Raw genomic sequence first — 26,346 nt, forward strand, 5'->3', positions numbered from 1 at the left:
AATTTAATTTAATTTAATTCAAGAAATTGAATTTAATTTAATTTAATTCAAGAAATTGAATTTAATTAGGGATGCCTAGGATGCCTTTTTCTTTTTTCATTGAGTAGATTTTAACTTTATTTTTATTTTTATTTTTATTTTTATTTTGAGAGAGAGACAGTGTGAGTGGGGGAGGGGCACAGAGGGAGGGAGAGAGAGAATCCCAAGCAGGCTCTGTGCTGTCAGCCCAGAGCCCCATGTGGGGTGAGCTGTTCAAGGTCAGGAGCATGTCATTTATTTTTATGTTCATAGCGTTTAGCTCAGTGCCTGGCACATAGTAGACATTGAATCAATATTTGTCTAATGAATATGTGAAATCCCATGTACCCTGCCACCATTTAAAAACACCTCAGGCTTTGACTATTTAAAGGCAATGCTTATCTAAATGTATGTATTCAATATTTACACTATTAAACATTGCTTCAAGACATACTGTTGAGTGCCTCTGTGTTTACTTCTCTCAGTCCCTTGGACTCACTACCAACCTGGTATTGTTTTAAGGGCTATGGATATAACTGAACAAAATTTATGAAGGCTCAGGACACATTCTCATGGAAATATTCTGGAGGACTACAATTATTTGTATGTGGGTCTATAATAGTTTATTGGTTTGTGTGGATTTTCATTTTTGGCTTTAGACTGTGAAATTTTAGAGGCATTGTTTTCAATGTGAAAACTCATTGTTCCAAATGATTTGGTGCTTAATTGTGTATGCATGGATGCTACATAAATACTTCTATATTCTTTTATTCAGAGTGTTGTATCCCTTAGAGAATCGTGATAGTAAGCCTGTGAAATTTGAGACCAAACGTAAGGAGTAAATCTCTCCCTTTTTATTTATTCCATTCTTAAAGATTGTGGTTGGGGATGAAATGAGTCTGTAAGTATAATTAAGAAAACATTGAAAGATATATTTTATTCTCTCTGATTTGTCACAGATTTTTTTAAGGGAAAAGTAATATATGCACATGGTACAAAATTAAAATAGCATAAAAACCAGAAAATTTCCTCTTACTCAAGACTAGAAAAACTATTGCATGTCGTTTCATTAAATTGTCTTAGCATTGAGAAGTACACACACATCCTTTTCTCCCCACAGATGGGAGTATCCTGCAGCTTCTCTTTATCACTTAATGAGACTGTATTTAATATATTCTAGGATACTCATCTTTTTACACTTTACTAAAATTGAGATGTATCTATATCATCTTACAGTCATCGTAGTCTTGGATTGACATCCATTTCTTCCAGAGAGGATGTTTGCTTCTGTCAGTCACATGGGCTTACTCACAACCTGATACTACTTTAAATTCTCTGCTTGTGAGTTTTTGGACCACACTAATGGTATGAGTCAGACAGCAAATTCACATGAACTGGCTTGTGGCCTAAATTTTCAGGGATTTTTTTTTTTTCTCTTTCTATTCATTTTCAGGATTGAGATCTGTAAGTTTTCTTGCTGTATCTTTCTGTGTTGTGAGTTCATTTCTCTTTACTCATATCCGGCTTTATACAGGCATCTCCTGTTAGACTTCCATCTTGGGCATTCCCTTTTTTGGTAGTAATTTAAAGGTACATTACATCTAATGGCATCATAGTTTGGATAGAATAAGTATGTCTTTGGAAACTTTTTCTTTCAGCACATTGAGATAATGCCACTTCTCACAGCTGCATCATGTTTCATTGAAAGTATGTACTCTGATTTTTATGTTGTTTATTTGTTATTTGTTTCTTGTTTATGTTATTTTTTGCTACCACAAACAAGGTAGGAATGAAGATCTTGTATTTAAGGCCTTGCAGAAATATGGAAGAATACTTATTTCATTGATTGAGCAGTGTTGTAGACATTAAGAGAACAGGAGCAAGAGAGAGTCCCTGATCTCATGAAGCTTACATTCTTTTTTTATGCAGCTTTATTGAGATATGATTGACATATAACATTGTGTAAGTTTAAGGCATACAACATAACGATTTGATATACTTATATATTATGAAATTATTACCAAACTAAGGTTAATTACACATCCATCACCTCATGTAATTACCAGCGTGTGTGTGTGTGTGTCATGAAAACATTTAAGACCGACTGTCTTAATTTGTCTCAGATACACAATACAGTATTGTTAACTATAGTCAGCATGCTATACAGTAGATCTCCAGAATTTATTCATCTTATAACTAGAAATTTATACTCTTTGACAGATATTTGCCCATTTCCCCCATGGCCTAGCCCCTGGAAGTCACCAATTTATTCTATTTCTACAGAATACATAGCTTTCTATAGAATATATAGCTTTTTTAGATTCCACATGCAAGGGAGATCATGTGGTGATTATCTCTGACTTCCTTCACTTAGCATAATGCCCTCATTTCTCTATGTTGTCACAAATAGCAAAATTTTCTCCTTTTTTATGGCTGAAGAATATTCCATTTACATATATTTATCCATTCATCTATGGATGGATACTTAGCTTGTTTCCATGTCTTGCCATGCACATGGGGGTGCAGATATCTTTTTAGATAGTAGTTTCATTTTCCAAAGTTTACATTCTGTCTGGGGAGGAGAATTGAAGAAATAATATAATATTGGGGCACTTGGGTGGCTCAGTGGGTTAAGTGTCTGACTTCTGCTCAGGTCATGATCTCATGGTTCATGAATTTGCGTCCCGTGTTGGGCTCTGTGCTGACGTCTCAGAGCCTGGAGCCTGCTTCAGATTCTGTGTCTCCCCCTCTCTCTGCCCTTCCCTCAACTCCCTCTCTGTCTTTCTCTCTCTCTCTCAAAAATAAACATTTCAAAAAAAAGAAGGAAAAAAATAATATAGTATCAGATAGCATTGAAAATACAGAAAACAAAGAAAGGGGTCAGTGAGAAATGTGGGGTAGGGGATAATGGTGATGCTATTTCATACAGGATGTTAAGGAAATTAAGTAGAGACCTAGAAGAAGCAAGGGAGTTGCTTTATTAGTAATAGTTATCTAGGGGATAAGCATTCTAGAAAGAAGAGACACATATTGCAAAAATAGCCAAGTAGACCATAGTGAAATGTTTGGGTTTTATTCTGAGAATGGTGGATAGCCTGGGAAAGTTGTAGGCAGAAGAGTGACATGGTCTGATTTACATTTTTAAAAGGTGAGAGGAAAATTCACTGTAGGGAAGCAAGAGTAGAAGCAGGAGGACCAGTTATGAAGCTATTGCAGCAGTCTAGATTAGAAGTTTTTCACTGAAATTAACCTACTTATACATGTAAAAAGTACTCTCAGAGATACACAAAGGTTTTCTAAGGATGCTGGGACACAGATAGTTTTATGGAAATCAATTTCCAGATCATCAACTTCCATATTTCCCCTTTCCTGGGGGAAAAAAAAATCTGTCTTGAAGTCCTGACTTTTCACAATTACCCTTTTGCTTTACAAAACAAAACATATCCAAATCTTAGCGGTTCACTGCGCCGGGGCCTGGACTATGAAACTGAGGGACAAATCAGATATGGATGTTGGTAAAACTCTCTCTAATCAAGTTACCAAGGGACATTTTGTCTTTTGTGGCAAAATGTGGCATCAGAGGTATTGAGATATTCTGGATTTCTTATACATTGTTATCTTGAATTGTGGAACTGATAATAATTTTTAGTGACAATACCCATGAGATTATTGTGATATGATGATGCTAAAAACCCTCTCACAATGTAATTTATTTACTTATTTATTTATTTTTAACGTTTTATTTTATTTTTTGAGAGACAGAGTGAGGGCAGGGGAGGGGCAGAAAGAGAGGGAGACACAGAATCCAAAGCAGGCTCCAGGCTTGGAGCTGTCAGCACAGAGCCTGATAACGGGGCTTGAACCCACAGATGTGAGATCATGACCTGAGCCGAAGTTGGATGCCCAACCAACTGAGCCACATAGGTGCCCCTGTAATTTATGGATAAAACATCCAGACTCCAAAAATAATATTAATTTTTTTAATGAAGAGAAATTAAAGGTGTCACCAAAAATGTAAATAAGCTTAATATTTTTACATAGACCCTAAAGATGCTTGTGAAACTTTACATAAATTAGAATTATCTGTTGCAAAAGCTAGGAAAATTGTACAAGACTACAGAAAAGGTACACTGTTAAAAGATCTATCACTGCATTTATATCAGTATTTTTTTTTTTCAGAAACCACCGTACTTCATAGAATACATGAAGTAGCGGAAGACATTAATTAGATAGTTGGGGAGAATTGCAATGCAGATTGATGAATGCATAGATGATTCTAGTTGTTCCCAGCTAATAATTACGACTGTTCTTCCAGTAAAGAAAATAGCATTAATAATGAAATTTTGATATTTGAATTCTTTTTAGTAACACAACTTTAGTAGTACAACAATAAAAAAAATATATATTTCACAGGAGTTAGAATAGTTTTATTTGAATTTATTTTATTTTAATAGGTTAAGAATGGTGCCTGAGTACCACCAGCTGTAGAACTATGAATAATGGGCAAAGGTGGGGATGGGGGGGACTTAGTGTTCACATCTGTACTTTAAATCCTATTTTAATTTTAGAACGCTATACATATGTTCCCCAAATTACAGTGGTTCTACTTGTGATTTTTCAACTTTATGATGGTGTAAAAGTGATACATATTCAGTAGAAACCATTCTTCGAATTTTGCTCTTTTCTTGCACTAGTGATAAGTGGCACAATACTCTCTCATTCTGGGTAGCAGCAGTGAGACACGGCTCCCAGCCAGCCACATGATCACAAGGTTAAACAACCAAAGCATTTATAACCATTCTGTACCCATACTCCCATTCCGTTTTTCACTTTCGGTACGATATGCAATACATAACATGAGATACTCAATACTTTATTATAAAATAGGTTTTGTGGGGGCGCCTGGGTGGCACAGTCGGTTAAGTGTCCGACTTCAGCCAGGTCACGATCTCGCAGTCCGTGAGTTCGAGCCCCGTGTCAGGCTCTGGGCTGATGGCTCAGAGCCTGGAGCCTGTTTCCGATTCTGTGTCTCCCTCTCTCTCTGCCCCTCCCACGTTCATGCTCTGTCTCTCTCTGTCCCAAAAATAAATAAACGTTAAAAAAAAAAATTAAAATAGGCTTTGTGTTAGATGATTTTGTCCAATTGTAGGCCAATGTAAGTATTCTAAGCACTTTTAAGGTAGGCTAGGCTAAACTCTGATGTTTGGTAGGTTAGGTGCACTAAATGCATTTTTGACTTAACCATATTTTCAACTTAAAATGCATTGACCAAGATGTAACCCTATCTCAAGGAAGATCTGTATTCACAAACAGGCTCAGGTTGCCTAAAATTTGAGTCCTGGTTTCTATGGAATGTTCAGTGTTGACCCTAAAATATAAATGGTGTTAAGTTCAGAACATTAAAATTACAGCTTTTGAAAACAATGTGTGAGGAAATCAATTCATACCTGGCTCATTATAAAACATAGGGTAGCTTGTCATGGTGATGTGTATTAACACATTTATTTGTACTGAAAAATGAAGTCAGACTGAATGTGATAGGAAGTAATTGTGATACGGCCCATTGGCTTAAGTTTGAAGGCTGGGTTTTGCTAATTAGGTAAATAGATTTTTAAAAAATACTTTGAGTGAAATCTGCAGTTGTAAAGTTTCAATCAATTTAAAGGAAGTGCTAAGAAAAAGTAATTTTATCAAAAATATTATTTTGGTTTTTTCATTTCTAGTAATATTGGGCTTAAGTTTTTTTGGATCAAACTTTCTGCTAAAAACAATAAATGCTGACTAAAATATGTACACATAGATCAAAACTACCATCTTTAAAGCAAGTAAGATTTGATAAGATAGTAAGAAATTATCAGGAGAAAACCTAAACAACCAAAGAAGTAAGGGAAGCACTTAAAACTGTTTTTATCATGAGGGCATTTGCAGAACTGAGCAAAACTTGAGCTCTGGTCTTAACAGCAACAGTGGAAGCCAAAGACAATGGGATGGTCTTCAAGGTGCTGAAAGTAAATAAATGCCAACTTAGAATTCTGTATGAGCTCAAATCGTTTTCAGAAATAAAGGTGAAATAAAAATATTTTCTCAGGTAAAAACTGAGTTTGCCACCTGCAAAACACATTATATGTGTAAGGTATAAAACAATAATCAAAATAACATGTAGGTTTAAAAAATAAGATACAGGACAACAAACTGGACCCAAAATTTTTTTATCAGTTGCTGAATAAGTAAACAAAATGTCGTATATCCATACAATGAAATCAGCCATAAAGTGGTAGTATTGATACATACCACAGCATGGATGAACTCTGAAAACATTATGTTAAGTGACAGAAGCCAGTCACAAAACACCTCAAACTGTAAGATTCAAGTTATATAAAATGTCCAGAATAGGTAAATCTATAGAGAAAGTAGTTTCCTTGAGCTGGGGGGTTGAGAGAAAATGGGAAGGGATGACTGCTAATGGCTATGGGATTTCTTTTTTGAGGAGTGATGAAGATTGATTATGGTGGTGGTTGTACAACTCTGAATACACTAAAAGCCACTGAATTGTACACTTTAAATGGATGAATTGTATGGTATGTGAATTATATCTGTTATAATTACTGTTATAAAAAGATACATGACAGCAATAACATATAATCTAGGTAGAAGGAGTATAAATTAAGATGTGCTAAAGTCCTTGTACTGTTTGGTAGTAGGGTAAATATATTCTTTTTTTTTTAAGTTTGTTAGTTTAGTTTAGTTTAGTTTTGGGAAAGAAAGAGACAGAGTACAAGCAGGAGAGGGCAGAGAGTGAGAGAGACAGAGCAGACTCCAGGCTCTGAGCTATCCACACAGAGCCTGATGCGGGGCTCGAACCATGAACTGTGAGATCATGACCTGAGCCAAAGCTGGACGTTCAACCAACTGAGCCACCCAGGTGCCCCTTAAGTTTATTTTTGAGAGGAGAGAGAGTATGCGAGCAAAGGGAGTGGGCAGAGAGAGAGGGAGAGAGAGAATCCCAAGCAGGCTCTGTGCTGTCAGTGCAGAGCCTGATGCAGGGCTGGAACCCACGAACTGTGAGATCATGACCTGAGCTGAAATCAAGAGTTGGACTCTTGGGGCACCTTGGTGGCTCGGTCAGTTAAGCATCCAGTTTCGGCTCAGGTCATGATGTCACGGTTCAAGCCCTGTGTCGGGCTCTGTGCTGACAGCTCAGAGCCTGGAGCCTGCTTTGGATTCTGTGTCTCCCTCTCTCTGCCCCTCCCCTGCTCACACTCTGTCTCTCTCTCTTTCAAAAATGAATAATAATAATAATAATAATAATAATAAAAGTTGGACACTTCATGAACTGAGTCAGCCAGGCGCCCCTAAATGTATTCTTATATTTGGTATATATGTTGACTTTCTAGGACAGTCACTGAAATGATATAAACAGATATATAACTTCCAAATTAGTAAAGGGAAAATAGTATATTGACCCCCCCAAAAGAAATCCATTGAAAAGGTGTCAAGAAAGAATACAAAAAGAAGGCACAACACCCCAAAATCAAAAATCAAAAGGGGAAGATTGCCAGATTGGATAAAAAATAAACTCCAACAATAATCTTTTAACAAACACCATCTAAAGAATAAAGATACAGAAAAGTTTAAGATGATGGAAAAAGATATGCTATGCAAATACTAGAAAAATGAAAGCTGATATTGCTATATTAATATTAGACACAATAGATTTTTTAAACCAAAAGTAATTCTAGAAACAAAGAGGGCCATTTTGTAATGATAAAGATTTGACTAACCAAGAAAATATAATTTGTATATAAGTTTGTATATATACAAATATATAATTGAAATATGCAATTCACAAATTCAGAGATCGGCAGAAATAGACAAGTCCACAATCATAGTGGAAGATTTTCTCTTTCAGTAACTGATAGAACAACTATTAAAAAATAAGGATTTAGAAGATTGGAACAACATGATGAACAAATCTAATGAAGTAAACATTTAGAACACTGCACTCAACAACTAGAGAATTTTAAACACATTGTTGCACAAAATTGGCAATGTACTGTGACATAAACATATTCTCAGAGTTCAAAAGATTGAAACAGTTCAGAGCATGTATTATAACCTCAATGAAATTAAGCTTTAAAGAAATCAAATCAGTTATAAACAGGAAGATCCAATATGCTGGGAATTCTTAAAACTTTGTAGTGGGTCAAGAAGTAAGATAATGGAAGTCAGAAGATACAAGTCAATGGTAAGGAAAATACTTGAAAATTTGTTGAATGTATCTAAAGCAATACTTACAGAAAAATGTATAGCTCTAAATACTTGCAGAAGAAGAAAAAAGACTAAAACATTAAGCATCCTCTCAAGAAGTAACAAAAGAAGGGGCGTCTGGGTGGCTCAGTCGGTTAAGCGTCCAACTTGGGCTCAGGCCATGATCTCATGGTTTGTGAGTTTGAGCCTCGCGTCGGTATCTGTGCTCAGAGCCTGGAGCCTGTCTTCGGATTCTGTGTCTCCCTCTCTGTCCTTCCCCTGCTCACACTGTCTCCCCCCCACCACCCCTCGTACCCCTCCTCCCCCCCGTCTCTCTCTCTCTCAAAAATAAAATAAAACATAAAAAAAAAGAAGTAACAAAAGGAAAATTCAAAGTAAGGAGGGAGGGAGATAATGAAGATCTAGAAATATTAATGAAATAGAAGACATACAATGAAGAGAATCAATAACCTCATATCCTTCAGGTCCTCAAAGAAATGTTACCTTCTCCTTGAGGCCCATCCTAACCACTCTGTTTGAAATTGTAATTCATCCCTTCTCTAACTATGCCTGCAGTCTGGAGCCCCTTTGTTTTCCTCCATAGCACTTTCATCCTCTAAAATGTTTTATAACTTATTTTCAAATTTTATTTATTGTTTTTGTCTTTCTCTTCCTATTTGAATATAAGCTCATAAGTACAAAAGATTTTTGTCTGTTTACTGGTATATCTCAAATGCCCATCACATGTTATATTCTCAGTATTTCTTAAAATAATTGAATGAACAGGCCACAACTTATTTCTTTGAAAATGCTGATAAAATAGACAATCCGCTGGTAAATTTTATCAAGAAGAACGAAAGGCATAAATGATGAATATTAGGAATGAAAAGGGAAATATGACTTTAATAATAAATTACATTATTTGTATAGCTTTATGTGTCAGTAAGTTAGAAAATTTAGATGAATTAGACAAATAGCCAGGAAAAAAAAAAAACAAAAAACTTAAACTGTATCATAAGTAGAAAACCTGAGTAGTCCTATAATCATTTGAAAAGTTACATCAGTGGTTAAAAATCTTCCCAGAGAGAAAATTCTAAGTCTACAAGTGTTTGTTAGCTAGTTCGTCATTCAAAGATAAATAAGTAATTTCATTTTTATACAAATTCTTCTAGAGTATAAAGAAAGAGGCAACACTCCTAATTCATTTTTAGTTACCTGGGTATCCTGAGAATAGTATGAGAAAGGAAAATTGAAGCCCATTCATGAGCTTAAGTACAAAATTTCTAAAGAAAAGGTTAGGAAGCTCAATCTGGAAGTATATAGAGTGATAATAAGTTATAACCCAATTCAGTTTATCTCCAGAAGGCAGAATTGGTTTAACATAGGAAATTAAATGAGTGGAATCAGATTGAGTTGGAAATTCAATTACTATACATTACCGTTTAATATGTTAAAGGGCACTTCCTTAGCCTGATAAAGGTATTGTGGGGAAAAAAAAAACCCAAAAACTAAATCCAACTACTAGAGAAACAAAAGCACTGAAACTAACAAACATTGATTTGTATAATGATTATGGGAGTATAAGTTGAAATACTTTGGAAAGGTCATCTTGAATAAGGTTGAAAATGCACATATCGACCAGTTTTACTCCTAGCTATACACTGTAGAGAAACTCTTGCAAATGGACACCAGGATGCATACACTTGAAGGTTTATAGCAGCATCATTTATGATGGTAACAAGTTAGAAACCATCCAATATCTATCAGTATAAAAATGAGTTACTATTCAGCAGTGAAAATATATAGCTAGAGCTATATCCATCAACATGGATGAATCTTACAAGCCGTAACACGTATCCAAAGATCTAAAACATACAAAAGGACAACTATTGTATTATTATACTTATGTGAAATATCTAGAGTAGTCAAATTCAGAGACAAAGTGGAATGGTGGTTGTCAGGGGCTAGGGTCACAGGAGGAAGGGGAGTTAATGTTTGATGGATACAGAGTAACAGTTTGTAACATTAAAAAAGTTCTGGAAATGGGTGGTAGTGATGGTTGTACAACAGTGCAAATGTATTTAATACCACTGACCTGCACATTTAAAAATGGTTAGAATTGTAAACTTTATTATATGTATACTTTACTATAATAAGTAAATTATAATCGTATACATAAAGTATAATTGGATTTATATAAAGTTCAAAAATAAGCAAACTATATTGTTCAGGAATAAATATATGTGTAATAAAACTTTAAAGAAAAAACAAGATAGGAGCACCTTGGTGGATCAGTCAGTTAAGTATCTGACTCTTGATTTCCGCTCAGGTCATGATCTCATGGTTCGTGAGTATGAGTTCTGCATCTGGCTCTACACTGACAGTGTGGAACGTACTTGGGATATTCTCTCTCTCTCTCTCTCTCTCTCTCTCTCTCTCTCTCTGCCCCTCCCTTGCTCATGCATGCATTCTCTCAAAATAAATGAATAAATTTTTTAAAAATTAAAGGGAAAAAATGACAATCTTAACAAATGTCAATGATTATCTCTAGGTGCTCTTGTTTTGGTAAATCAATGTAATTTTTGGTATCTGATATGGGAAGGATGCAAAGAACTGCATGAGATAGCTGTTACAAACCTGTTTTCCACTGGCTTTTAAATATAAATCAGATTTCTAATTTCTTCTATTTGTAAAAATTAGAATCCATCTGAATCCTTGTTTCATTCAGCAATAGCTAATATCTATCCATGGATCATGAGCAATGTCATGTTTGCTTATCAAAATTTGTAATATAATATGCTGGTTCATTTGTATAATATGCTTGGTTCATTTGTATACTGAAAATAATTATGAGATTAAATCCAGAGCAAATTTTTTATTACCCAGAAACTTAGAGGCAAGGAATTAAATATTTAAAATTTTTGTACATACTTTTGTAACATAAATATGATCAACAAAAGTTTTTCAAGTATATTACATTAGGATAAGGTTCTGTGAGAGAAGTCGAATGAAATATGAGGTCAAAGAGAAAAAGGATTAAAGTTTTTATTAAGGAATCTTGTTCATATTTAAAAAAATAGATGATATTGGCTATTCAATCACTATGATATGTAGATTGTATTGGATGTATTTTATATAGTGATGAATATATTTTAGAAAGAGATGTAAAAGTTTTATTTTATACTGGAAAGTACATTTGTAGCTATTTAAACTTATGATGAAAAGTTTTCAGTGCCAAGTTAAAAATGTGTGAAGGGGAGTAGTTGGCTTTTCAAAAAAATTTAAAATTTAAAGTTAAAAAAAAAATTATTTATTTATTTTTTTTTAAATTTTTTTTCAACGTTTATTTATTTTTGGGACAGAGAGAGACAGAGCATGAACGGGAGAGGGGCAGAGAGAGGGAGACACAGAATCGGAAACAGGCTCCAGGCTCTGAGCCATCAGCCCAGAGCCTGACGCGGGGCTCGAACTCACGGACCGCAAGATCGTGACCTGGCTGAAGTCGGACGCCCAACCGACTGCGCCACCCAGGCGCCCCTAAAAAAATTTTTAAATGATTTTAAAAGTTACTGATTAGCCATAGCTGAAGCTGAAGGAGAAGCCAGAAAAGAAGTCTGCAGAGGAGGGACCTATGAGAGAAGAAGCAAAATCAGACAGTTGTAACCTAAAGGCCTAACGAAAAAAAATAATTCAAGAAGGAAGAAGAAGACTTGGTCAAATGATGATGACAGATGGGTAAAATGAGGGCTGAAAATTGACCATTAGCATTGGAAACATGGCAATCTTGATTCCTTGACAAGAGAGGTTTTAATAGAGAAATAGAAATGAAAGCCTGACTGGAGTGGTCCATGAAGAAAATGGGAAAGTGGAAGCAGTTAGGCAAGTCTTTTTTAGGTCGTCTCATATAAAGGGTAACAAAATTGGAGCAGAAGATGGAAAGGGATGTGAAATCTAGGGAGGGAGAAATTTATGAATAACTAGAGGTATTAATTACAGGAGCCAAGTCTTATTAAATAGGCAATAAAGGATAAGATCCAGTGTAACATCAGCAGGTTCAGCCTTAAATAGCAGAAGTATGTTACATTAGATCATAAACCATAATGGGAGGGAAGGCAGACAAAGATAGGTACAAAGATTTGGGCGTGGAACCGAGATTATTCCAGAGTTTCTGGTGATATGAGAGAGAAGGTCAACAGCCGAGAGCAGGAAAGAGGAGAGTATTTTGCAGGTTTGAAGAGTGAGGGGAATGAAATAGTAGTAGGAATACTGGATGGTACAAAGTCTGTTTAAAACTTGTGTTAATAAATTTGCGCTCATGTATTTTTCTCTGGCAAGTTTCAGCTGCTTATATTACTAATGCATAATAAATGGGAGAATTGAGTTTCACTAGAACTAAGAATTTGCCAGCGGAGCTTCTCAGAGGGACAGAGAAATAGGGGAGGTGGAAATATATAAAGTAGTGATTATGTGATGAGCTGTGAAATCTAACCTGGGTAAAGAAGTGAAGGTATGAGGGGGTTGATAAACAAGGAAGACGTGATAGGGCTAATGGGTTGGAGATTCCAGTGGAGCATTCTGCAGTGGGTGAGCCAAAAAGAGAAGATAGTCATCCAAAAGTCTGTATATTCCAAGGATTAACCATTCTATTGTTTGCTAAATTAGATAGTCCTCTTTTCTTCCTATACTTTCCTTTAGGGAAAATGGAGGGGAGGTGGTTACCACCAAGATAGTTCTCAAACTTGTATTCTGTAGCCCTGATCTGTTTGCTAAACCTCAGTTCCCCAAGTTCAGTGTCTGTAAACATTGCCTGGATGCCCTACTAGCACTTCATATTAATTATATTCAAACTCCTTTCAGCAGTGTTTCTTTCAAATTTGCTTGTTCCAGACTACAGTTTTTCTTTTTGACTCTTCTTTAACTCATTCCTCTCCTTGTCTCCAGTTTTAGTTTTATCAAATAAGTTAGTTGATATAATATTTATTGGACCCATTCTCCTATCAGTATTTACAGCCATGACTTTAGTTTTAGTAACTACTGTTAATAGTCACTCAAATGGTATCTTCTTCATAATCATTTTTTCCTAATACAAGGTTAGCTTTTTAAAATTGTATTCTTTTTTTTAATATATGAAATTTATCATCAAATTGTTTTACATACAACACCCAATGCTCATCCCAAAAGATGCCCTCTTCAATACCCACCACCCACCCTCCCTTCCTCCCACCCCCCATCAGCCCTCAGTTTGTTCTCAGTTTTTAAGAGTCTCTTATGCTTTGGCTCTCTCCCACTCTAACCTCTCTTTTTTTTTTTCCTTCCCCTCCCCCATGGGTTCCTGTTAAGTTTCTCAGGATCCACATAAGAGTGAAACCATATGGTATCTGTCTTTCTCTGTATGGCTTATTTCACTTAGCATCACACTCTCCAGTTCCATCCACGTTGCTACAAAAGGCCATATTTCATTCTTTCTCATTGCCACGTAGTACTCCATTGTGTATATAAACCACAATTTCTTTATCCATTCATCAGTTGATGGACATTTAGGCTCTTTCCATAATTTGGCTATTGTTGAGAGTGCTGCTATAAACATTGGGGTACAAGTGCCCCTATGCATCAGTACTCCTGTATCCCTTGGGTAAATTCCTAGCAGGGCTATTGCTGGGTCATAGGGTAGGTCTATTTTTAATTTTCCGAGGAACCTCCACACTGCTTTCCAGAGCGGCTGCACCAATTTGCATTCCCACCAACAGTGCAAGAGGGTTCCCGTTTCTCCACATCCTCTCCAGCATCTATAGTCTCCTGATTTGTTCATTTTGGCCACTCTGGCTGGCGTGAGGTGATATCTGAGTGTGGTTTTGATTTGTATTTCCCTGATGAGGAGCGACGTTGAGCATCTTTACATGTGCCTGTTGGCCATCCGGATGTCTTCTTTAGGGAAGTGTCTATTCATGTTTTCTGCCCATTTCTTCACTAGATTGTTTTTCGGGTGTGGAGTTTGGTGAGCTCTTTGTAGATTTTGGATACTAGCCCTTTGTCCGATATGTCATTTGCAAATATCTTTTCCCATTCCGTCGGTTGCCTTTTAGTTTTGTTGATTGTTTCCTTTGCTGTGCAGAAGCCTTTTATCTTCATGAGGTCCCAGTAGTTCATTTTTGCTTTTAATTCCCTTGCCTTTGGGGATGTGTCAAGTAAGAAATTGCTACGGGTGAGGTCAGAGAGGTCTTTTCCTGTTTTCTCCTCTAGGGTTTTGATGGTTTCGTATCTCACATTCAGGTCCTTTATCCATTTTGAGTTTATTTTTGTGAATGGTGGGAGAAAGTGGTCTAGTTTCAATCTTCTGCATGTTGCTGTCAGTTCTCCCAGCACCATTTGTTAAAGAGACTGTCTTTTTTCCATTGGATGTTCTTTCCTGCTTTGTCAAAGATTAGTTGGCCATACTTTTGTGGGTCTAGTTCTGGGGATTCTATTCTATTCCATCGGTCTATGTATCTGTTTTTGTGCCAGTACCATGCTGTCTTGATGATTACAGCTTTGTAGTAGAGGCTGAAGTCTGGGATTGTGATGCCTCCTGCTTTGGTCTTCTTCTTCAAAATTACTTTGGCTATTCAGGGCCTTTTGTGGTTCCATAGAAATTTTAGGATTGCTTGTTCTAGCTTCGAGAATGATGATGCAATTTTGATTGGGATTGCATTGAATGTGTAGATAGCTTTGGATAGTATTGACATTTTGACAATATTTCTTCTTCCATCCCATGAACACGGAATGATTTTCCATTTCTTTATATCTTCTTCAATTTCCTTCATAAGCTTTCTATAGTTTTCAGCATACAGCTCTTTTACATCTTTGGTTAGATTTATTCCTAGGTGTTTTATGCTTCTTGGTGCAATTGTGAATGGGATCAGTTTCTTGATTTGTCTTTCCATTTCTTCATTATCAGTGTATAAGAATGCAACTGATTTCTGTACATTGATTTTGTATCCTGCGACTTTGCTGAATTCATGGATCAGTTCTAGCAGACTTTTGGTGGAGTCTATCGAATTTTCCATGTATAATATCATGTCATCTGCAAAAAGTGAAAGCTTGACTTCATCTTTGCCAATTTTGATGCCTTTGATTTCCTTTTGTTGTCTGATTGCTGATGCTAGAACTTCCAGCACTATGTTAAACAACAGCGGTGAGAGTGGACATCCCTGTCGTGTTCCTGATCTCAGGGAAAAAGCTGTCAGTTTTTCCCCGTTGAGGATGATGTTAGCTGTGGGCTTTTCATAAATGGCTTTTATGATGTTTAAGTATGTTCCTTCTACCCCGGCTTTCTCGAGGGTTTTTATTAAGAAAGGATGCTGAATTTTGTCAAATGCTTTTTCTGCATCGATTGACAGGATCATATGGTTCTTATCTTTTCTTTTATTAATGTGATGTATCATGTTGATTGATTTGGTAATGTTGAACCAGCCCTGCATTCCAGGAATGAATCCCACTTCATCATGGTGAATAATTCTTTTTATATACTGTTGAATTCAATTTGCTAGTGTCTTATTGAGAATTTTTGCATCCATATTCATCAGGGATATTGGCCTGTAGTTCTCTTTTTTTACTGGGTCTCTGGTTTAGGAATCAAAGTAATACTGGCTTCATAGAATGAGTCTGGAAGTTTTCCTTCCGTTTCTATTTTTTGGAATAGCTTGAGAAGGATAGGTATTATCTCTGCTTTATTTTTTTTTTAACATTTATTTATTTTTGAGACAGAGAGAGAGCATGAACAGGGGAGGGTCAGAGAAAGAGGGAGACACAGAATCTGAAACAGGCTCCAGGCTCTGAGCTGCCAGCACAGAGCCTGATGCGGGGCTCGAACCCACGGACCGTGAAATCATGACCTGAGCCGAAGTGGGACACTTAACCTGCTGAGCCACCCAGGCGCCCCTATTATCTCTGCTTTAAACGTCTGGTAGAACTCCCCTGGGAAGCCATCTGGTTCTGGACTCTTATTTGTTGGGAGTTTTTGATAACTGATTCAATTTCTTCGCTGGTTATGAGTCTGTTCAAGCTTTCTATTTCATCCTGTTTGAGTTTTGGAAGTGTGTGGGTGTTTAGGAATTTGTCCATTTCTTCCAGGGTGTCCAGTTTGTTGGCATATAGTTTTTCATGTTATTCCCTGATAATTGCTTGTATTTCTGAGGGATTGGTTGTAATAATTCCATTTTCATTCATGATTTTATCTATTTGGTTCATCTCCCTTTTCTTTTTGAGAAACCTGGCTAGAGGTTTATCCATTCTGTTTATTTTTTCAAAAAACCAACTCTTGGTTTCATTGATCTGCTCTACAGGTTTTTTTAGATTCTATATTGTTTATTTCTGCTCTGATCTTTATTATTTCTCTTCTTCTGCTGGGTTTAGGCTGCCTTTGCTGTTCTGCTTCTATTTCCTTTAGGTGTGCTGTTAGATTTTGTATTTGGGATTTTTCTTGTTTCTTGAGATAGGCCTGGATTGCAATGTATTTTCCTCTCAGGACTGCCTTTGCTGCATCCCAAAGCATTTGGATTGTTGTATTTTCATTTTTGTTTGTTTCCATATATTTTTTAATTTCTTCTCTAATTGCCTGGTTGACCAATTCATTCTTTAGTAGGGTGTTCTTTAACCTCCATGCTTTTGGAGGTTTTCCAGACTTTTTCCTGTGGTTGATACCAAGTTTCATAGCATTGTGATCTGAAAGTGTGCATGGTATGATCTCAGTTCTTTTATACTTATGAAGGGCTGTTTTGTGACCCAGTATATGATCTATCTTGGAGAATGTTCCATGTGCACTCGAGAAGAAAGTATTCTGTTGCTTTGGGATGCAGAGTTCTAAATATATCTGTCAAGTCCATCTGATCCAATGCATCATTCAGGGCCCTTGTTTCTTTATTGACCGTGTCTAGATGATCTATCCATTGTTGTAAGTTGGGTGTTAAAGTCCCCTGCAATTACCACATTCTTATCAATAAGGTTGCTTATGTTTGTGAGTAATTGTTTTATATATTTGGGGGCTCCCATATTCGGCGCATAGACATTTATAATTGTTAGCTCTTCCTGATGGATAGACCCTGTAATTATTATATATATATATATATATATATAATATATATATATAATATATATTATTATATATGAGAAGATGCCCTTCTTCATCTCTTATTACAGCCTTTAATTTAAAGTCTAGTTTGTCTGATGTAAGTATGGCTACTCCAGCTCTCTTTTGACTTCCAGTAGCATGATAAATAGTTTTCCATCCCCTCACTTTCAATCTGAAGGTGTCCTCAGGTCTAAAATGAGTCTCTTGTAGACAGCAAATAAATGGGTCTTGTTTTTTTATCCATTCTGATACCCTATGTCTTTTGGTTGGCACATTTAGGCCATTTACATTCAGTGTTATTATAGAAAGATATGGGTTTAGAGTCATTGTGATGTCTGTAGGTTTCATGCTTGTAGCGATGTCTCTGGTACTTTGTCTCACAGGATCCCCTTTAGGATCTCTTGTATGGCTGGCTGGTTTAGTGGTGATGAATTCCTTCAGCTTTTGTTTGGGAAGACCTTTATCTCTCCTTCTATTCTAAATGACAGGTTTGCTGGATAAAGGATTCTCAGCTGCATATTTTTTCTGTTCATCACATTGACGATTTCCTGCCATTCCTTTCTGGCCTGCCAAGTTTCAAAAGAGAGATCAGTCACGAGTCTTATCGGTCTCCCTTTATATGTTAGAGCACGTTTATCCCTAGCTGCTTTCACAATTTTCTCTTTATCCTTGTATTTTGCCAGTTTCAGTATGATATGTCATGCAGAAGATTGATTCAAGTTACATCTGAAGGGAGATTTCTGTGCCTCTTGGATTTCAATGCCTGTTTCCTTCCCCAGATCAGGGAAGTTCTCAGCTATTATTTCTTCAAGTATGCCTTCAGCACCTTTCCCTCTCTCTTCCTCCTCTGGAATACCAATTATGCGTAGATTTACTAGTGCATCACTTAGTTCTTTAATTTTCCCCTCATACTCCTGGACTTTTTAATCTCTCTTTTTCTCAGCTTCCTCTTTTTCCATAATTTTATCTTCCAATTCACCTATTCTCTCCTCTGCCTCTTCAGTCCGAGCTGTGGTTGTCTCCATTTTATTTTGTAGCTCATTTATAGCATTTTTTAGCTCCTCCTGGCTGTTCCTTAGTCCCTTGATCTCTGTAGCAATAGATTCTCTGCTGTCCTCTATACTGTTTTCAAGCCCAGCAATTAATTTTATGACTATTATTCTAAATTGACTTTCTGTTATATTGTTTAAGTCCTTTTTGATCAGTTTGTTAGGAGTCATTATTTCCTGGAGATTCTTTTGAGGGGAATTCTTCCGTTTCATCATTTTGGATAGTCTATGATGTGGTATGGAACTACAGGGCACTTCCCCTGTGCTGTCTTGAACAACTCGCATTGGTGGGCGGAGCCGCAGTCAGACCTGATGTCTGCCCCCAGCCCACCGCTGGGGCCACAGTCAGACTGGTGTGAACCTTCTCTTCCCCTCTCCTAGGGGCGGGATTCACTTTGGGGTGGCGTGGCCCGTCTGGGCTACTTGCACACTGCCAGGCTTGTGGTGCTGGGGATCTAGCGTATTAGCTGTGGTGGATCGGCAAGGTGCACAGGGGCAGGAGGGGCAGGCTCAGCTCGCTTATCCTTCGGTGATCCGCTTCAGGAGGGCCCTGCGGCACCAGGAGGGAGTCAGACCTGCCAGAGGGATGGATCCGCAGAAGCACAGTGTTGGGTGTTTGCACGGTGCAAGCAAGTTCCCCGACAGGAACTGGTTCCCTTTGGGGTTTTGGCTGGAGGATGGGCGAGGGAGATGGAGCTGGCGAGCGCCTTTGTTCCCCGGCAACCTGAGCTGTGTCGTCCGGGGCTCAACAACTCTCCCTCCCGTTGTCCTCCAGCCCTCCCACTCTCCGAGCAGAGCTGTTAGCTTATAACCTTCCAGATGTTAAGTCCTGCTTGCTGTCCGAACACACTCCGTCTGGCCCCTCCACTTTTGCCAGCGAGATTCGGAGGTTCTGCTTGGCCAGCGGGCTGCCTCTTCACCCCGGCTCCCTCCTCCCGCCAGTCCGTGTAGCACGCATCGCCTCGCCGCCCTTCCTACCCTCTTCCGTGGGCCTCTCGTCTACGCTTGGCTCCAGAGAATCCATTCTGCTTGTCTTCTGGTGGTGTTCTGGGTTATTTAGGCAGGTGTGGGTGGAATCTAAGTGATCAGCAGGACGTGGTGAGCCCAGCATCCTCCTATGCCACCATCTTCTTCCAAAATCCTAAAATTGTATTCTTAATAGCCATAGCCCTTCTCAAAACTTTTAGGAGGTTTCCAGTTCTTTTAAAATAATGCCCAACCTCTATAGCATAGGCTCCAACCTTCTTTTCCATTTTCATTTCTATCACCTTTCCTTGGAATCTCCCCAATGTCCATGAACTTGTTGGCCTTTCCAGTGCTATCCCATCTCCATATCTTATTGCCTGCATTTCCCTCTTCTTGAGATAGGAAATACTCTTCCCTGCATATTTGCATCTTAAAATCTTCTGGGCACAAACTTAAATACTACCTGCTCTATAAAAATTTTACTTCATTCCAATTGTTGAAAATAATCTCTCCTTCCTCTAAACTTAAAAATGACTCTCTGTATATGTTAGTCATAAAAATGTTTTTAATTATTATAGGCATGTAGTAGTATTAAAACTGTTTTTACATATATTTTATTTTAATCTTTACAACAATAAAATGAGGTCTTATTTAGCACCATTTTTGATGTGGTAACTGGGAATAAGAAGCTTATTTAAGTTGTATACTATTAATTATATAATAATTAAATTGTCACCGTCACTGTTGCCTTTTAATAACTTTGCTTATTTTTCTTACTTGTTTCCATACTTTGTCCTCAATACATTAAGGCAAGGCTTTGTACAGGATAGGTAGTCTTTATTTGAATGAATGAAAGACTGGATTCATGGAAGTAAAAGTATTTTTCATAATTACTATTTGAGAGGTATGTATTTTATGCATTTGAGAGATATGTATATTAGTAGCCTTTTTTTATGTTATGACATTTAAGTCTGCCAGGAAGAAGAAAATCACCAAAGCTGAACGGTTAAAGCAGCTACAGGAGGAGGAGAGACGGCAGAAAGAGGAAGGTACAAAGTACATAGTGATACTATTTTCACATGCAGGGACTTAAACAATAGTTGATATTTCTATATTCCCATCAATATTTTTAAAAAGAATTTTCAAAATTCTTCAATTTTTCAAATTTCATCTGTTTCTTTATTTTTTAATTTTTAAAAAAAATTTTTAATGTTTATCTTTGAGAGAGAGAGACACACACACTGTGCGAGTGGAGAAGGGACAGAGAGAGAGGAAGACACAGAATCCTAAGCAGACTTCAGGCTCTGAGCTGTCAGCACAGAGCCCTACGTGGGGCTGGAACCTGCTAACTGTGAGATTATGACCTGAGCTGAAGTCAGACCCTTAACCGACTGAGCCACCCAGGCGCCCCAAATTTCATCTGTTTTTTAAATAGTTATCTGCTATTTAAAGGGTACCCAGAAAGTTTTGTTACTATACACCAGTAACTTTGAGATCTATCTTGAAGTGGAGTTGCCAGATAAAATACAGAATTCCCAAGGAGGGGCACCTGGGAAGCTCAGTTGGTTAAGCATCCAACTCTTCATTTAAACTCAGGTCATGATCTCAGAGCCATCTGATCGAGACCCACAGAGGGCTCTGTCCTGACAGTGTGGAGCCTGCTTGGGATTCTGTCTCCTTCTCTCTCTCTCTCTCTCTCTCTCTGCCCCTCCCCAGCTCTTGTGCATGCTGTCTCTCAAAATAAATAAACATTAAAAAAAAAGTACAGAATGTGCAGTTAAGTTTGAATTTCAGATAAATAATAGGTGATTTGGGATAATTTGTTCCATGCAATATGGAACATACTTAACCCCCCCCCCAAAAAGTCTATTTATTTATCTGAAATTCAACTGAGCATCTTGTATTTTTATTTGCTAACTCTGGCAATCATGTCTTGAAATGTTTATGTTTACCTATGAAATTAGGGGCTTTGGTGCTAATTCTACAGTACGGATTCTAAAACTTAAATTCATTAAATATGGGAAATAGGAAATAGACACTAACAAGAAATGCACAGAACAGCCTAAGTTATTATAGTTTAATAATATGCCTTTGCCAAATTTAAAGAGGATTTTCATTTGTAAAAAAAAAAAAGTAAATTAAAAATTAATAAAAATATCTATTATTTAAAATAACAAAAAGAGATTTAAAAAACCGGTATACCTTTTAGCATCAAGAGCATGTGTGGGAGTGCCTGGGTGGCTTAGTTGGTTTAGCATCTGACTCTTGATATCGACTCAGGTTGTGATCCCACAGTTGTGAGATAGAGCCCCACCTCAGGTTCCACATATAGGGTGGAGCCTGCTTGGGATTCTCTCTCCCCTTCTCTCTCTGCCCCTCCACTGCTTGTGTGCTCTAAATAAATAAATAAATAAATAAATAAATAAATAAATAATTTTTTTTTTTTTTTTTAAAGAACCTGTGGATTCAAATTCAGGTTTTAAAAGGCTGTCCTCAGGTTCCACGTTGATTTTTTTTTATATACAATCATTATTAAATCCTTTTTAGGTGGCTCATGATAAGAATACAGTATCAGGATCTAGAACTTGGGGAAAGTTTTATTATATTGGATTAAACTTATATTCTTCAACATATCTTTCGTATTTAATAGTGAAAGCAAGAGAAGTTTAAGGTAATTGCTTCTGGAGGTGCCTGGGTGGCTTAGTCAGTTAAGCATCTGACTCTTGATTTCAACCCAGGTCATGATTTCACAGTTTGTGAGATTGGCCTGTTGGGCTCTGAGCTGACAGCACAGAACGTGCTTGGGATTCTCTCTCTCCTTCTCTTTACCCCTCCCATGCTTACACCTGTGCACACTCTCTCTCTGTCTCTCAAAATACATAAATGAACTTAGGAAAAGTGGTAATTGCTTCTAATGATGTAGATATAAGAAACTTATGGAAATCTCCTGAAGATTTTACCTCTCCTTAATTACCTATGATAGTTCTGTCATTTTTTATTATTTAAAATTATTATTGGATTGCTATAAATTTGGAGAAGAGAAATATTATTATGGGCCTATTTTTTTTGGCCAGAAAGTTTGAGTCATGTTACTTTTTTGAAAGAAATCCAGCATCTGTCTTACTTCTACCACATAATATAGGCTGTAAGTTCTATAAAATATTTCACTACCATTATATCTTGAAAATATTTGGGGCGCCTGGGTGGCGCAGTTGGTTAAGCGTCCGACTTCAGCCAGGTCACGATCTCGTGGTCTGCGAGTTCGAGCCCCGCGTCAGGCTCTGGGCTGATGGCTCGGAGCCTGGAGCCTGTTTCCGATTCTGTGTCTCCCTCTCTCTCTGCCCCTCCCCCGTTCATGCTCTGTCTCTCTCTGTCCCAAAAATAAAAAAATAAAAACGTTGAAAAAAAAAATTAAAAAAAAAAAAAAAAGAAAATATTTTAAGAGGGGCGCCTGGGTGGCTCAGTCGGTTGAGCGTCCGACTTCGGCTCAGGTCATGATCTCACAGCTCGTGAGTTCGAGCCCCGCGTCAGGCTCTGTGCTGACAGCTCAGAGCCTGGAACCTGCTTCAGATTCTGTGCCTCCCTCTCTCTCTGCCCCAACCCACTTGCATTCTATCTCTGTCTCTCTCAAAAATAAACAAACATCAAAAAAAAAATTTTTTTTTAAAAAGAAAATATTTTAAGTAACTTTAAGGGATTAAAATTAGATTGATTTAATCACTGAGAGAAAATTTTTTTGGTTCTTTAGAGGAAGCCCGTGTGAAACATGAAAAAGAAGAAATGGAAAGACTTGAAAGACAACGGATTGAGAGAGAAAAATGGCATCAACTTGAAGCAAAAGTATGTAAACATTAGTAATGTTATTAGTGAAGACAAACTATGTAGCTATCAGATCTGTTTGGTCATGTAATGTCACTCTCCCCCATACCTACCACTAATGTATAGGCCTATGTAAACTGGTTTAACTCCTTTAATCCTACCATAAAGAAGTGAAGTTATTACCCACAATTCACAGATAAGGAAATTGAGGAAAAGGGAAGGTAAGCAGCTAATGAGTTGAAGAGCCAGGACTTAGACATAAATAGTCTCCCTCAGAGCCCTTGCATGTAAGCATTAAGTTATTTTTCTCGGTCTGTTTTATAGATAATTAAACAGGGCTTCCTCCCCCCAAACTCAAATTCTACCTCTCATATTTTAGTTTTACTTCTCTTTTTTACCAGAATTACCAGTATTTTTCATATCAGTAGTTCTGATCTCGACAAGCCTCATAACTGGTAAAAATTGAAGGTGCCCCCCCCAAGGAAATTTATTTATGTGGGTCATATTTCTCAATATTTACCACATTAGAAACTCAAACCGAGAAATTTTAAGACATGTCATATTAATAGACATTAAATATTATATAAAATAAACATTAATAAAAATAAGTAAATATATTAACATATTTTAAGGAAGAAAACTATTGTACATATAATTATATATTATTGAGTTATAATTGACATATAACATTGTATTAGTTTCAGGTATAAACATGGTGATTCAATGTTTGTATATATTGTGAAATGATTATTCCAATGAGTCTAGTTAACATTCATCACCACACATTCTATATTTTTTAAATTAGAGAAATAAATGGCATTGTTTATGTTTTTAAAGTCTCTTTGATGTCAGACTTAACAAAAGACTGCTAGATTCTCATATCTATTCAGTATTCTGTCTGTTACAATGAGTTTTTATCGAAGTGCATAAAGAAAATCTGGCCTCACACAGAATCATAGTTGGAAAAGCGGAATATTGTAATAGCCTTTCAGGTAATTGTGGATATTCTTTTTGATTCTATACCAAAACTCAGTAAGTCATAGTTTCTTAATATGGAATGTGAAATCATATCAATGAAGTTTTCATAGTGTTATACTAAAACATTGATCTGTCTTACACTTTAAATTGATCTTGTATCCATGTATGATTTTCAAATATCATACATTGGTTGCTTAGAAAAACTTGGTTTACTGAATAATTTCCTTCCAAATGTTGACACGTTTTTATTATTAGTTACCAAAAATCACATGCATTGATGTCTTCCCCAATCAAATCAGAAAGGTTTTTAAGGATTGAGAAAATGTCAAGCTCACAGTGGTCGATACAAGTTTTTTTGTTTAATTTGAATTTTTATTTGAAAGCTTGAATTTTATTATTGGTAACAAATACTTTTAATTCTTTCCTGAAAGTGACATACTCAGTGCATTCATTTTTGAGAGTGTCTGCCAAAATACTCAAATAATCGTGCAAACAGTGGTTTCTCAAGACAGCCTTGTCCTTTGAAACATGGCAGAATGCTTTATGCATACTTCTCGCTTTATGCACATAGAACAATCAAAAGACTTATACTGAAAGGTTGACACTTAACAAAATTAATAATTTTCACCTCCTCAGGTCGCTCTTATATGAAAATGGCTGTTTACCACCCACAAACCCCAAAGAATATGACTCCTAGTATAGCTTGTGCCTTGATTTGTGCTGAGACACCAACAATTTTAGACCATTTTGCACCATTAGTGTAAATGTATACACTGCAAAAGAGGCAGATACTGTTTCAGTATTATTATGAAGACATATTTGACCTCACAGATCCCTGAAGAGTCTTGGGGACCCACCAGGTGTCTGCAGATAACTTGCAAACCTCTGTTTCAGAGGAAACCTTTTGGAAATACCAGTTAACATTCAGACTAATTTTAGTGTTCATTTTGAAACTCAGTATTTTGCTGAGTAAAGTTTAGATGCTACCTGTGAAACATAAAGCTAAAATTAAAGAGCCCACCAATGTATCCCCATGCAACAGGATCTAGAAAGGAGGAATGAAGAACTTGAAGAACTTTATTTATTAGAGGAGTGTTTTCCTGAAGCAGAGAAGTTGAAACGAGATACTAGATTGCTTTCTCAGGTAAAACTGATTTTGTGTGTTTGTGTGTGCCACAAGAGGAAATTATACTCTGATATCCTTTTTAATCCCCTCAGATTTTTAATTTGTCTGTAAAACATCTCTAATTTGACAAATCTGTCATATTGCATGTAGCAAAGTAAATTCACATACCTTTGTAGAAAACTATTGTCAATAATAAGACCCTTGAAATTTTTGTATCTTTTGACTGTGATTTAATTTTGGGGGAATCTATACTGAAGAAATTATTCTGAATTAAAATAGAAAACTTTGAGCTTAAGTCAGTCTAGCATTGCTCAAAACAATGTAACTTTGGAAAAAAATAAAGGTTCTTATAAGGAGAAAAAGAAAAAAACTGTAATAATATGGCAAAAGATGATTACACTATAATTTTAAGCAAAGTACAATATGATTACAAGTGTAGAAGTTTCATAGACTGCAAAATGAATGGAAGAACTCATACTAAAATGACAGTGGTGATTAACAATTAGTAATAATTTGGAAAAAAAAAAACCCACAAAAAACAGTAATAATTTGGTAAGTAGAAATTAGCCCGAGTGTTGGCTTTTGTAAATACAGGAGCTGTATGTTTAGAGACGAAAGCAAAACAAAACCAACTCATAAATACTGTTTTTTAAAAATATGACAATTACTAGAATTGCTATTTATTTGAACTATTGAGGCTTATAAATTATTTTGATAAAGAGAATTTGGTTATTATAGAGATATCTCAAGTAGGCAGTTAAAGTCATAATTTTTTTAACCTAAATTGGGAAAACTAGATTATGAGAACTGATACTTGGAAAAAAGTTATTTAATCTTTGCATTTTCATCATTGTGACCCTTCCAACATTTTTATTCCACAGTGGAATCACTACATTCAATGTGATGGAAGTCCTGATCCTTCAGTATCCTCAGAAATTAATACTTTCATTAGTCTGTGGAAAGAGGAAACAAATGAGACTTTAGAGGAAGTGATCACGAAGAGTAAATTAGTGCTAAATGTATGTCCTAGAGTATTA

General features: G+C 36.6%; 1 protein-coding gene across 6 annotated transcripts in view; it reads left to right on the plus strand.

Annotated features, from left to right (window-relative positions):
• DNAI7 (dynein axonemal intermediate chain 7) overlaps positions 1 to 26,346 on the plus strand; it is a 71,267-nt gene that overhangs the window by 4,523 nt on the left and 40,398 nt on the right. For 3 of the 6 annotated variants that reach the window (XM_040488633.1, XM_040488632.1, XM_040488638.1), the window contains 4 exons: positions 20,357 to 20,435; positions 23,135 to 23,226; positions 25,226 to 25,327; positions 26,191 to 26,328. In XM_040488633.1, coding sequence (XP_040344567.1) covers positions 20,357 to 20,435; positions 23,135 to 23,226; positions 25,226 to 25,327; positions 26,191 to 26,328 — 411 coding nt within the window. The remainder of the gene's footprint in view (positions 1 to 20,356; positions 20,436 to 23,134; positions 23,227 to 25,225; positions 25,328 to 26,190; positions 26,329 to 26,346) is intronic. The other 3 variants (XM_040488634.1, XM_040488636.1, XM_040488635.1) reach the window with 3 other exon arrangements.

Source organism: Herpailurus yagouaroundi, unplaced genomic scaffold (assembly GCF_014898765.1).
Source record: "Herpailurus yagouaroundi ecotype Mexico unplaced genomic scaffold, PumYag 166, whole genome shotgun sequence".
Classification (NCBI taxonomy): Eukaryota; Metazoa; Chordata; class Mammalia; order Carnivora; family Felidae; genus Herpailurus; species Herpailurus yagouaroundi.